The sequence below is a fragment of the Cervus elaphus genome, chromosome 3 (genome assembly GCF_910594005.1).
Source record: "Cervus elaphus chromosome 3, mCerEla1.1, whole genome shotgun sequence".
Taxonomy (NCBI): Eukaryota; Metazoa; Chordata; class Mammalia; order Artiodactyla; family Cervidae; genus Cervus; species Cervus elaphus.
The window spans coordinates 46,173,336-46,186,443 of NC_057817.1; the positions used below are offsets into that span (position 1 = coordinate 46,173,336).

A 13,108-nucleotide genomic window follows, 5' to 3' on the forward strand; every position below is an offset into this window, starting at 1 on the left:
AGCCTATCCCTTCTCCAAGGGGTCTTCCCGACCCGGGAATCGAAAGTGGGTCTCTTGCATTGCAGGATTCTTTACTAGCTGAGTTACCAAGAAAGCCCCAATACCAAAATCCAAGAATGCTCAAGTTCCTTATATGAAATGACTTTATGCAGTCGGCTCTAGGGAATTCGTGGTTGGTTGAGTCTGTGGATTTGGAACTCTCGGAGAGCTGACTGTGCCTGAAAACTTTACATTGGTGTGTGCAGAAGTGTGGGTGCACAGTGTGTGGGAAGTGCAACAAAATGACTTGTGAATGTCTCTCTCCTTCACCTGTTTTGACCAAACTTTATTACTCATTTAATGGAGTCATGACAAAGAGGAGGAATCAAAACACAGGGGGATCACAGAGGCTGTTATGTTTATTGTGCAGAACAGACAGTGATAATCCACTAGAGAAATATTTTCAACAAGCAAGCGATTCAAAGTACAATCATAGACAGCAACTCTACATGAAGAACAAAGTTAGAAGACACTCAAAGAAACAGGGAGAAAGTCAACTGCAGTTCAACGTCGTGATACTTTTCTCCTGCAAACATACCTAACTTCAGAAATGGTAGAAAAGTTAAATGTCCAGTCTTACTTAGCCTGAGACCAACAACAGCAAAGAACAGTCCTATAAAATTTATCTCCCACAAAAATAAACTATATATATAAAAATTTTATGATGTTCTTACTGTTCCATTGGCCACAAGCTTTTTTTTTTCAGTATGAAAAATGAGGTATACTGGGGCTTAAGAGGTAGTAGTGTGTTTTGATTGTACAACATATAGGAAATAAGAGAGTAACTTCATCAGAGATGGAAATTGCTGGGTGTTCTGAGTTTGGCCAACATGAGCAACTGCTTCAGTTGCTGGCCAGCGAGGTTTCAAAAGACCCAACCCAAGATAAGGAGTGGGACTTCCATTTTTATGAGCCACTGTTTATTTGCTTATTAAATGCATAGTTAACAGTACTGTTGGGTTTTAATTCTCTCCATAGCTCCTTTGGTGATTCACAACAGTGAGCCCATCTCAGAGAGGTACGTAGCCTTTGAAACGACCTCCCTGAAGCGGCTGGAAGAGAGATGGTTTTGAGTTTCATTTGGCATCAGTGCTAAAAGCCAGACTGACACAAGCCGTCATGAGAAGCTACCTCTTGGCCCAGTTGATAATACCATGTTAAAAAGTCAGCACACTCACTAGGAGAGAAAGGAATAAAAACTCTACATAAGAAGCGTTTAAAATAAATCTGGTTGAGACATATTACAAAAATCACATTTGTGTAAAATACATGAAAATATCTGTCAAGCATTTTCTCATAGTCAACTAATCTTCAAAACATATTTTTGATTGCATCATGCAAAAGCTGAGCTTGTTGCGTCTCACCTACAAAGCTTCAAGTTTCTTTGAAGGTTGGCTTTATTTTATTTGCAAAAAGTATGTAAAAACGTGTTCCTTTCTATCAAAAAAGGCTTTTACAAAAATAGTTTTGATGAGGGTTAGCTGCAGTCTGAAATATTTCAAACATTGACAAAAATGAATGCTGCAAGTAACAAGTTCATTCCTTTTGAAGTCTGGAGGTAGGTCTTTGCAAGTCAATTAGTCCATTTCCTTAAACAATTCATGTGAGGTACAAACTTGGAAGGTAATATTTAAACATTACAGTCAAATTTTGTGTGATGTGTAGTGTGATGGAGGAAAATTATCCTTAAGAACCTAGGAGCGACTTGGTTAAAAACAAAAATTCAAGTTAATGTAGAAAATCTAGCAGAGAAGCTGAAACAAGTATTTGTAAAATTTTAATAAAAAAAAAAAAATCCCATAGAAAAATACATAGCCATGCTGAAACACAGTAAGGAGACTGCTTCTTTAACTGTAAATAAGTGGATAAAAAAGAACTGTAGATGATTTGTATCACCTACCCATTGCGTTTTCTTTTCTTGCATTGCTTGTGTATAGCAGCATGTAATAAGTACTAAACTGTAAATTAATTGTAACATTCAGAGGTAGTATTGAGCAGTGGGTTTGTATTGCATCTCTGGCTAAAAGTGCAGTTTGAATGAAGAGGTGGTGAGCTGAGGTCAAGCACCTCATTCAACCATCCTATGTCAAAACGTATTACTTGACGTAACACATAAGCTTCATTTGAGGTAAGTGGTATTTAGGTCTTTCACGGAAACTGATAAACAATGAAGAGAGAGAAAGAGAGGAGAGAGAGAGCCTGCTTTTTTTTTTGTCCTTTAAATTGTAGTATAAACTATAGCAAAAGAAATTTGGATTTCGCTCCTCCCCCTCATAATCCAGGTTAAATTCCTCATGCATTATTCTGTTGTACCTTTTCATTAAATTACAAAGAGGATAATTTTACTTGTCTAGGTTCCTTAAAAATGCTTTGAGGCTGACAAGTGTGATTTATTGCTAAATGGCATTTGGCTCTGTAGGAAGTAGATTCTACCCGGATGAGGGTTCCTGAAAATAAAAAAAACAAGGGCTGTGAGTAAATTTATTACTCCTGCAGATATGCGGTGGCATCCATAAATAAAGGAGTTGGCAATCAGAGTTTGCGTACTTCCCTTTTTGGAAAAGTGAACATCACCTTTTCTGGTTTGTTAAGCTGGATGAAAGGATACATCAGCATTTCGTCTCATTTAGAAATAAAAGTAAAAATTAAAAAAAAATCATCAAGTAAGTGTCTACAAGGTTATATGAAAAAGAGAAATAGTAGCTAGTCCTATCTTTGGTGTTCTACACAGAAGCTTCACTACTGAGCGGGCTGGGTGGTGTCTGAGGCGGCCAGTGTTTCCCACTGCGCCTGGCCTGGAGGAATGCCCAGTGTCACGTGGGTGACACATTTCTGGTTTGGGTGCAGTGCAGTGATTGACTAAACCCGATTCAGAGGTTTTTTTTCTCATCCACCCACTCCTGCTTATCAGATCCACAAACTATTAGTAGGTTAAGGAAAAAGAAAACAGTAATTAAAAGTTGCATTGTTAAAACTGTGTCCCCTGTGTTTACAGCAGTTTTTCACTAAACCTGGGACTGTGAAGGGATTACAAAGAAGGTGATTAATATAGTCCTTTTTAAGGTTACGTGACTTCTCCCAGCCCCGCCCCCGCCCCGCGCCCGCCCCGCCCCCCGCACCCCCGACCCCAGATGAAAGTGGAAAGACCATGGCGGCAGAGAGTAAGTGGTCACTGCAGCGTCTTCTCCCTTCCAAAGATTCAACTGCTGCTGAGGTAGAAATTGAATGTTGGCGCCCCCTAATCCTCTTCCGCAGACTCTTGTGAGGATGTCTCTTCAGTCTCCTCCTGGAACACAACAAAAGTCACAGCCGTTACACTGTGTGGCCAGCTCTGACAAACGCCTCAGAGGTGACCTGTTTCTGCAGCACATTATGCTGGCTTCAAAAGAGGATGCGGATGACTGGCAAGCCCCTCGTTCCCAGGGCTTCTTAAACCATAATTGAGGAATCAAGGTGTTGTTTTTTCCCAGAGCCGTCATTAGCCACTGTTGACTTAAGGCTTGACATCATGGCGGCTGCTCAGCAGATTCAATTGTCTGCCATCCAGAGACTGTCAGGCCCCTGTGAGCTTACTCGCCAGCGAGAGGGGAAAAAAGACACGGATAAATTTTTTCCCGATGGCTCACCAGTCGTCAGTTTTAAAACTAGCAAATCAAGTGAAGGGGATCCATTCCTCAGACACAAAGGAAACGTGTCCTGCAGATATTGGTAATCATAGCTGATGCTCTTAGGGTGCTTATGTGATGCTTTTAGGGGACTGGCTGGTATTATTCCCATTTTACACGTGAGAAAATCAAGGCGCAAGAACTCATATACCCTAAGCTGCAGGGCCAGGACAGCCAGGCTTCGGGCAGAGTCAGATGGGTGTTGGCACTCGTGTGTGACCAAGATGCCGCCACCACAGTGAGGGAGGTAGCATGAAGGCAGAGCCTGAGAAAGAGTGCAAGAGCTGAGGACTCATTTCCTTTCCAAATGGATTTCCTCCTTGTATTTATTAAAGCACTTTGTAAGACAATGACCACAGTTTGCCATTAATAGCTCAATCTCAATACAAATCCACACCAACCAAACATTTAATGGTGGGCTGACCAAACAGAGAAAATCTAATATATATGTTTTCGCAGGGCCTTCTCTTCATAAATCTAATCCCCCCTTCTCTTTCCCTTTTTTGATTCCTTATGGCTCTGGAATTTGTTGGAGTTTCTGCAAGCCGGCTTGAGCTGTAAAGTTCTCTTTCCTTTTGCTTATTTAACAAATGTGCAGTACCTTTCAGGACATGGGTGGTAAAGCGGAGACAATAAACATTTCTGATAAAAGCGTCCTTAGTGACAGGATGATTTTTATCAAATGCTGTACACTGTCTCATAAGACGGCATGTGAAAAAGATCTGGGAGAAGAGGTAAACATTTATTCCTGCAGCAAACTTTAAGAATGGCCAGCTTAAAACAGCTTATAACAGTCTTCATACTTTAATAGATTTGATTTTCCACATGGCTTCATTTTGTCTGGGTGGCTAACTGACACAATTTATACCTCTCTTCCTTTCCCAGGTCACTACAGTACACCATTCAGTAACGCATGCCTTAAAGCTTGTCTGCATTATATGACCAAACTTCCATTCATTAGTGTTTGAAACACTTCAGCTGTGAAAGAACTCCTAAATGCTACCATGTGTGACACTTTTGCGTAAAAGCAGCAAAAGGGAGGGGGAGAAAAAGCCCACACGAACGGGCACTCACAGGCTCACATGAATGCACACGCACTCACACACTGTATCCTGAGCCTTAATAGGCCACTGCTTATTGCAAACCCTTTGCAAAAGGTTTCAAACATTCTCTTCCCCCCACCCAAGACTGAGGGAGCTGTAAATCCTGGGAATAAACACACATACAAATGAACGGATTACAGCTTAAAAAATATAACCACTGCAGCATCAAGTCATGAGATTTCACACCGGTTTTGTTTAGTCTGCTTTGGGTTATGTAGGAAACGTGGAACGTTTGCAGCCACCTCCCCTCTGCTCCCAACGCCCAAACTGGGCTTCACATATTTAAGCAGCAGGTTTATACCTCTTGATAGGCTACAGGCCAGGATCCTGAGATTCTCCATGTATGGAGTCCCGGCCACAAAGGAGGATGGAAGGGGATCAGAGCCACGGACGGACACAAGACAGATGAGCCAATGTTCAGCTGCCCTTTGACCTTGTCTTTACACTTAATATTTAAATTCCAGAAAGTCACTTAAGTTGTTCGGCAGATATACTCTTCAATCATCCCCAAAGGATTCACTTCTCATTAGGACAGGAGGTATGGACTTAGGTGACTACCCTGAAACAGACTACGGCGTACAAGCTGGCAGACAGATTTGATTGCTTCTTCTTCTGGTTAACAAATTAATAGAAGGCTGTCAAGAAGGCCCCTGGGGCCACAGATCAAGCTGTAATTATTCCATTCCTAACTGCTCAATTTTTCTAGACTATCTGGAAAAAGGTCTTCCAAATCCAGAAGGAAATCGAATTTTCAGGCCATGAACTTACAAAGATCTTGCGGCAGATGGGATGTGATCAGCTTTTCAAAACATTCCCAGAAACTGCTTGATTTGAGCTCTTGTAGCTCCTGATATGGAAGTGGTTTACTTAAATCCCTTAGACACAATTCAGCTGAAAATGATGGTCCCTCATCCTTATACTGTTTCCTTTACTTAATGGTTCTTAACACAACATGGAGAGTTGTTTTTTTTCCATGGACACTGAAATGCCTCGGCTAGTACCGAGTTTCTAACCAGGATGCCAGAGGGTGGGAGCCTCGCTCGGTCAAACTTCAGGAAGTCATGTAGCTCTCACATGCTCAGGATGAAGGTTCTCACAAATGTTTGGTTTGTGGAGAGTTCTCTCTTCTTGGCATAGCCCTGACTGGCCAACCTCTAAAGGATGACATGGCTGCCAAGTGGATCATGTTGGAGGTGCATGTGAGAGGCGGCAGCTTTCACCTCTGCAAACCCCAGTTCTCACCCTTTCAGTAACTTGGCCTTTTGCTGTGGCAGAAAGTATGTGTGTAATTAAGAGAAGAAAAATCTTCTTCTTTTTTTTTTTCTGGTTCTACAGTTCATTGCCTGAATTGGGGCAGGTAATTCAATAGCAGATTGCAAAGCAAGCCTGGGAGAGAAGAGTTCTTGTTTTCCTTCTCAGGAACCATCTGGGTCGCAGATACATGAAGATGGAGTCAGAAGACTTCCCTGGTGGCACAGTGGATAAGAATCCGCCTGCTAATACAGGGTACATGGGTTCAATTCCTGGCCCAGGGAGATTCCACTTGCTTCGGAGCAACTAAATCACAACTATTGAGCCCAAGCTCTAGCATGACAATTCCTAAGCCTGTGTGCCACAACTACTGAAGCCTGTGTGTCTTACAGCCTGTGTGGTGCAACAAGAGAAGCCACCACAATGAGAAGCCCTCACACTGCAACTCGAGGAGCCCATGCTTGCCACAACTAGAGAAAGCCTGAGCTAAGCAATGGACACCCAGGATAGCAAAAAAAAAAAAAAAAAAGGATGGAGTCAGAAAATCCATGTTCAGCTGCTGACCAGACTTCACACAGGGCCCTTCTGTGGTGCAAAGAGTGGACAGACAGGAACCAGTGATGAAAGGAAGACACATCTGGTCCTGACATGCCCCAGGAATCTTATTTTTATAGCAGAGTAGCTGGTAGGGACCCCTGAGATTCAATCCTCCTAAGTAACTTAAAAGACACTGCCATTTGCTGTAGACAATAGATTGGAACTTGAGGTATTTATTTAAATTGCTTCATGTTCGCTGCATATGGCCGAAGGATCTTTGAGCTTGGGTAGCCCCCCAACGGCAGCTCTGAGGCAATACGGAGGTTGAAAGACTGTCGCCAAGCACTCTCCACATCTCATTAGGGGCTGGTTGGCGAGGTGGGAAAGCCAGGCAGCCGCAGTCTGGTCAAGGAGGCTTACTGTTGGAATGGCGCTTCAGGAATGTAGGATAAAAGGACTTTTCAAAGTGAAAGCGCACAGTGACATTTTTATGAGCACCAGCCACTAAGGCCTCTAAACACTGAACAGCCCCCAGCCATCCACTCAGTTACCTTACAAAAACCACTGAGGCTGCCCCACACGGGGGTGAAACACATGGATTTTTTTGGCAGAAAACTGAAGAGAGGGAAAAGAAAGTAGGCAGAGTTGGAGAACTATATTTTTATTATGACTGCTGGAAAAACTGCACTCATTTTGCCTAAAGTTTTTCTTTTGTTCCCCCCAAAAGGAATTTAATAAGTGTAACTCTTTCATTGCTTTCATTACGCTTGGGGGAAAAAACCCCACTAAAACCTAGAAAGACAGTTCTCACCTCTCCCCATTCTTTTGATTTTGTTCAGCATGATGCATATGGCATATACCCTTGGATGCACTTTTGCTCACTGATTCAAAAGGAGGAAGAAGACATCCCAATATACATCCTGATCCCCTCATGCTGGATGGGATTTTTCAATGTCTTAGGCGTTTAACCATAGATCTTACCACCACAGGCAAGGGTGAGGGTATGCGCTGGAGGAAAGGTTTAAGGCAAGAGCTGAAGCTCTGGGTTTAATTTTCAGATGCAGACTAAACAGAAGATCTGCAGTGGAAAGGAGGCCAGCAAATTTTCAGTGGAACCGAGAAATGGAAATACCCTCCCTGCAAATTGCAGGGGTGCTGTCACCATCATGCCCCTCTGTGTGTGTAGTAAGAAGGGCTAGTCACAGAAGTCCATGTCGCCTTTAATAAACCCTTATTTTTTTCCCCCTTGGTTGCAAAGAATTCTGCAACTCTTATTAGAAAGTGCTTCAGGCTACAAATACATCTGTAATTTAAGCTATCTTGCTAGTAAACCAAACAATACCTAGTCTTCTAGAAAGAGTAGTTACGGTTTAGTGACATTCTTTTTGTCATCTTAGTACGTTCAGTTCCTTAAGGACTTGGAGTGACACACTCAAGAGTTTTTCATGTTCGTGAGTATCTCAAGCCAGTCCCACTAGAACAAAAATTATGGGTTCCCCTCCCTCTGCAGCAGAGACCAGAAACCAAGTTTTCAAGTTCCATCTGCAGCTAAGTGACCCACGAGACCACAAATTGGACATTTTCTATTTCTCGGTCAGATATTTTAATTTAAAATGGATTGGGGCTGTTTAACTTCATGGAAAGTGATTATTTCCTTCAACTAGGAAAACTTTATATCACATTAAAAAAAAAACATGTTCAGTGGAACCTGTATAAACCCTATGATCTGGGAAGTGCAAGGCATTCTGGTGGAAATGTTTTTTCAAAAGGAGGCTTTAGAAGTTGGGATATTTATGGTGCCTTATCTTTCTGTTAATTTTAGTCTTATGTATGTAAAAATAGACAAGCATCTACCTTGCATGTGTTACCATCAACTTAATAAAAGTCAGTTTTAAGATCTTATTGTGTGTTCAGGTGCTCAGTCGTGTCTGCCTTGAGACAACCTTATGGACTGTAGCCCACCAGGCTCCTCTGTCCACGGGATTTCCCAGGCAAGAATACTGGAGTGGGTTGTCATTTCCTTCTCCAGGGGATCTTCCCAACTCAGGGACTGACCCATCTCCTGCATTGCAGTCGGATTCTTTACCACTGAGCCACTGGGGGCGGGGGGGGGGGGGGGCTTTAAAGGTCTTACTGGGGGATGTTTACGATAAAGAAGGCTGATCCTAGATATCAATGACCATGGGCACCAGCCCTGGCATTAATGTGTGTATAACTTGTGCCTTGTTCTGACTGTGTTACACAATAATGATAATACCCATCAGCAGGGTGTGAGAAAAAAATGTGACAACGAAATGGGAAAACTTTGAGAAAAGAGTAAAAATTCTGTAAGACTACAGTGTGGAGCTATGATGATTAATTATAGCTACTTATTTTGTGTTTATTTCTTTATCTGTGGTTCAATGATAGATAGCTGTGAAAGAAAGGGAAAAAAACCTGTTACTAAAGAATGCCTCCCAAAGAAAACAAAATATGACATCTTAGATTGGTAATATACTCCTGTTTGTCTCGTGCATGCCTCTGATCAGAGTTCCATCACTGAAAATACTGCAAAGAGAGGTAACATTCATCTCTGGGATACTACAAATTCTTTTCTGGGATGGAAGACTATTTAAAAATATTTTCAGAAGGGAATCACGTTTTTCAGATAGACAATTCATTTTATATATAAACTAAATGCAAATTTTTGGGGCTTCCCTTGTGACTCAGCTGGTAAAGAATCTACCTGCAAGCAGGAGACCTGGGTTCTATCCCTGGGTAGGGAAGATCCCCTGGAGAAGGGAAAGGCTACCCACTCCAGTATTCTGGCCTACAGAATTCCACGGACTATATAGTCCATGGACTTGCAAGAGTCGGACACAACTGAGCAACTTTCATACTCATTAACTGCAGATTTCTGGATCCTGTAAGTCATGATTTCTGAGGATCACAAGCTTCATCAATTTTCCAGGCCCGCATCCCAAGTTGCTTCAGTTGTGCCCGGCTCTTTGCGCCCCAATGGACTGTAGCCCTCCAGACTCCTGTGTCTGGAAGTTTCTAATTCTTATTGAAGGAATGTCATATTTAAAAAATAGTTAAAGATGCAGCAAAAAGATTTCTATATGAAGGAACCACTCAGGAAAAGGAAATTCATTTCAACATTTCCAAAACTATTGAGAAATGTTCTTCTTTTTACAAAGTAGTTTTAAAATGGATAGATTAAAGGCTGCTTAATGGTTTTATTCTGGATGTGTTTATTGATGGCTCAGGTTAGCAGAAGCATTTTCTCTTTGTTTTCTATGTATATAAAATTGTTCATAATTTGTATTTGTTGCCAGGAGACAGAACATTTCTAAGTTTTAATCATTATTGCACCAAACATTGTTTATTATCCTGAGACAAGACTTTTGAAGATGATTATGAAATTATCAATAATAACAGTAAGTTAAATAATTCTTCAATAGAAACATTTCTGTGTCCAGCAAACATTCCCTCAAAGTTAAAGAAGTTTCTTAGACAAACCAACATATTTCTATTCAAACATTAAGGATTTTCTTAGAAAGACAGTATTTTTAAGCCAGTTACTATTTATTCACATTAATTTGGGTTTGGATAATAGAAGAAATCTTACATATTGAATAAATAATAGCTTTTTATACAACTCACATCAAAATGCATAGGAAAAGCACTCTGCAATATGCAAAGGAAAGCAGACAGACATGGCCATTTTATTTTTAGCCTAATCCACAGGCTTTACCACACAGTTAAAGGCAATCATATTAAAAAAACAAAAAACTCTTATAGGAAATCTGTCAAGTTCAGAAACACTGTATTTTGCCTTTTGGAGTTTTATGTCATGCCCCAAACTGAGTAATGTTCTTTCACTTCTGTTAGACGTTTATGTCATTTCTGTAAGACAGCCCATGCCAAGAAACAGCTGACTTCATCTCGCCAATATTCCTTTATTAAAACTAAGCTAATGACTTCATATGTTTACAGTTGATGATCATTTTGATATGCTTCCTCTGCCCTACCCATGTGCTATATCTCCTTGAGCTACCTACTTTATTATAAGAGTTAAATGCTGCCTTCTACTTGGATCTCTTCTTTTTCCTTGACCTTTGCAATGTCAGAGGTCAGAGGTGAAATAAAAAATGTATTTCCTATACACAAAACAGTCCCACTCAAGGTGGACTTTGATATAATTCTTTATGTCTTGCCAGTTGGTACCAAACATTTACTGGTCCACAAACTATTTTACCAGCTTGAAAGAGCATAAGTTGGAAAACAAATAAATCAGTACTCTTTATGACTTAAGCAGCATAAATCACTATTCTCTCTGAGTGAGTAGAGAGTGACTCTTTTTTGCAAGTCTGATTTATGATGAACTATTTATTGCACTGGCCAAGATACCACGTAAAAGATGAGTGTTAGAGAACTCTCCCTTTTTCCTCCTTCCTCCTTTGTATGTCTAGACTAAAAGCCCCCAGTAAAAATGCCTTCTTTGAGAACAAGATGCTGACTGCAATTCATCAACCTGCTTGTCCCAAAGTGAAATCTCTCATTTTGCTCCAAACAATGTTTAGGTTGTCTGAAATATAAACATCCTTAAAACTGCCCTTGAAGTCTCTGTAAAAGCATTCAACTGCTTTTTTTTTTTTTTTAAGGGGGGAAAATCCCATGATAACCAAGGCTTAGATTTCTTTGCCCCAACACACACCACCCACAAACGATGTTACTCGCCGGTAAAAGCTCTGTTTCGAAACAGAAAGCTTTGTTTCCAGTCTCTTAGAAACTGAAAACTTTCCAGTTCTCTGGGAAGCTGAAAAGGAGCAGGTTTCTACCTGTCTTAATTGCTAGAGGTGTAGCTTGCCAGGGCTCTACAACAATGAGGAAATTGGGTTGAAAGGAAGGAGAACTTAGGATTTTTTAAAGCTGTTTTTACCTTCTGAGTAGGGCTCACGTGAGATAAAAAAAATCTGACTTATATATAAGGACTCACTTCTAATTTCAGTTTAAAATCTTAAAAGGCGGAAATAAACAATAAGATAGCTAATAAATCAACAAAATCTTTTTAGAACTCTGAGATAGAGTGAGATTTTTTTTTCTTATGAAAATTAACACGTGAGAAACAGAGGCCCCTCTATCAATAATAATAACCCGATATGTTATAAGGTTACTTTTATAAGAAGAACAACAGCAGCAACAAAACCTACCAATTTCCTACTGAGACTGAGAATGTAATCCACGTGGCTGAGAAATCAACTGCTTTTTTTTAGCAATCAATGGCTAAAAAACTAGGAAATTAGCTAATTTCTTACTTTATCACTTTAAATGAAAATACAGAATTCTCCAGGAAGCTTAGTTTTCACTGGTTTTGGAACTTATAAATTTAATGTTAAATATTAGAGACCGTCCCCTTTAGATTTTTAAGGTTATTAACTTTCCCATCAGGTTTTCGTGACATACACTTGAGGTTTGCAGTTGATGGCACCTGGTGGACTTCCCAAGCACAAACCTCTGCAGAATGGTTTTCCTTAAAATTTTTCCCCCTCTTTTGATGCAGGTACTTATATATACATATGCACATCTAAATTCTGAGATTTAGCCTAATTCTGAATTTGGCTCCTTAGAATGAATTATGACTTTCTTTAATCCATTTTCAAGAATTTGCATCACCAAAGTTCTGAGGAAATTTAAGAAGAAGCAACAGTTAGAATCGGACACGAACCACGGACTGGTTCAAAATTGGGAAGGAGTACGACAAGGCTGTATATTGTCAGCCTGTTTATTTAACTTGAAACACAGAGGACATCACGTGAAATGCCGGGCCGGATGAGTAACAAGCTGGAATCAAGACTGCCGTGAGAAATATCATCAACCTCAGATATGCAGATACTACTCCTCTAATGGTAGAAAGCGAAGAGGAACTAAAAAGAGCCTCTTGATGACAGTGAAAGAGGACAGTGAAAGAGCTTAAAACTCAACATGAAAAAAACTAAGATCATGGCATCTGGTCCCATCACTTCATGGCAAATAGATAGGGAAAAAGTAGAAACAGTGACATTTGTTTCTTGGGCTCCAAACTCACTGTGCATGCTAACTGCAGCCAGGAAATTAAAAGATGTTTGCTCTTTGGAAGAAAAGCTATGACAAACCTAGTCAGCATATTAAAAAACAGAGACATCAAGACATCACTTTTCTGCCAAAGGTCTGTCTAGTCAAAGCCATGGTTTTTCCAGTAGTCACGCACGTATGGGAGAGTTGGACCATAAGGAAGGCTGAGCGCCAAAAAAAAAAAAAAGGAAGGCTGAGCGCCGAAGAATTGATGCTTTTGAACTGTGGCTTGAGAAGACTCTTGAGAGTCCCTTAGACTGAAAGAAGATCAAACCAGTCAATCCTAAAAGAATTCAACCCTGAATATTCATTGGAAGGACTGATGCTGAAGCTGAAGCTTCAATACTTTGGCTACCTGATATGAAGGGCTGACTCATTGTAAAAGACCCTGATGTTGGGAAAAAGCGAGGGCAGAAG

At 40.6% G+C, this 13,108-nt stretch overlaps 1 protein-coding gene across 1 annotated transcript in view; it reads right to left on the reverse strand.

Moving 5' to 3' along the window:
* Positions 1–304: 304 nt before the first annotated feature.
* HMGA2 (high mobility group AT-hook 2) overlaps positions 305–13,108 on the reverse strand; it is a 144,091-nt gene continuing 131,287 nt past the window's right edge. The window contains exon 5 of the mRNA XM_043887943.1: positions 305–3,325. Within this exon, the coding sequence (XP_043743878.1) occupies positions 3,278–3,325 (48 nt within the window). The 3' untranslated portion in view covers positions 305–3,277. The remainder of the gene's footprint in view (positions 3,326–13,108) is intronic.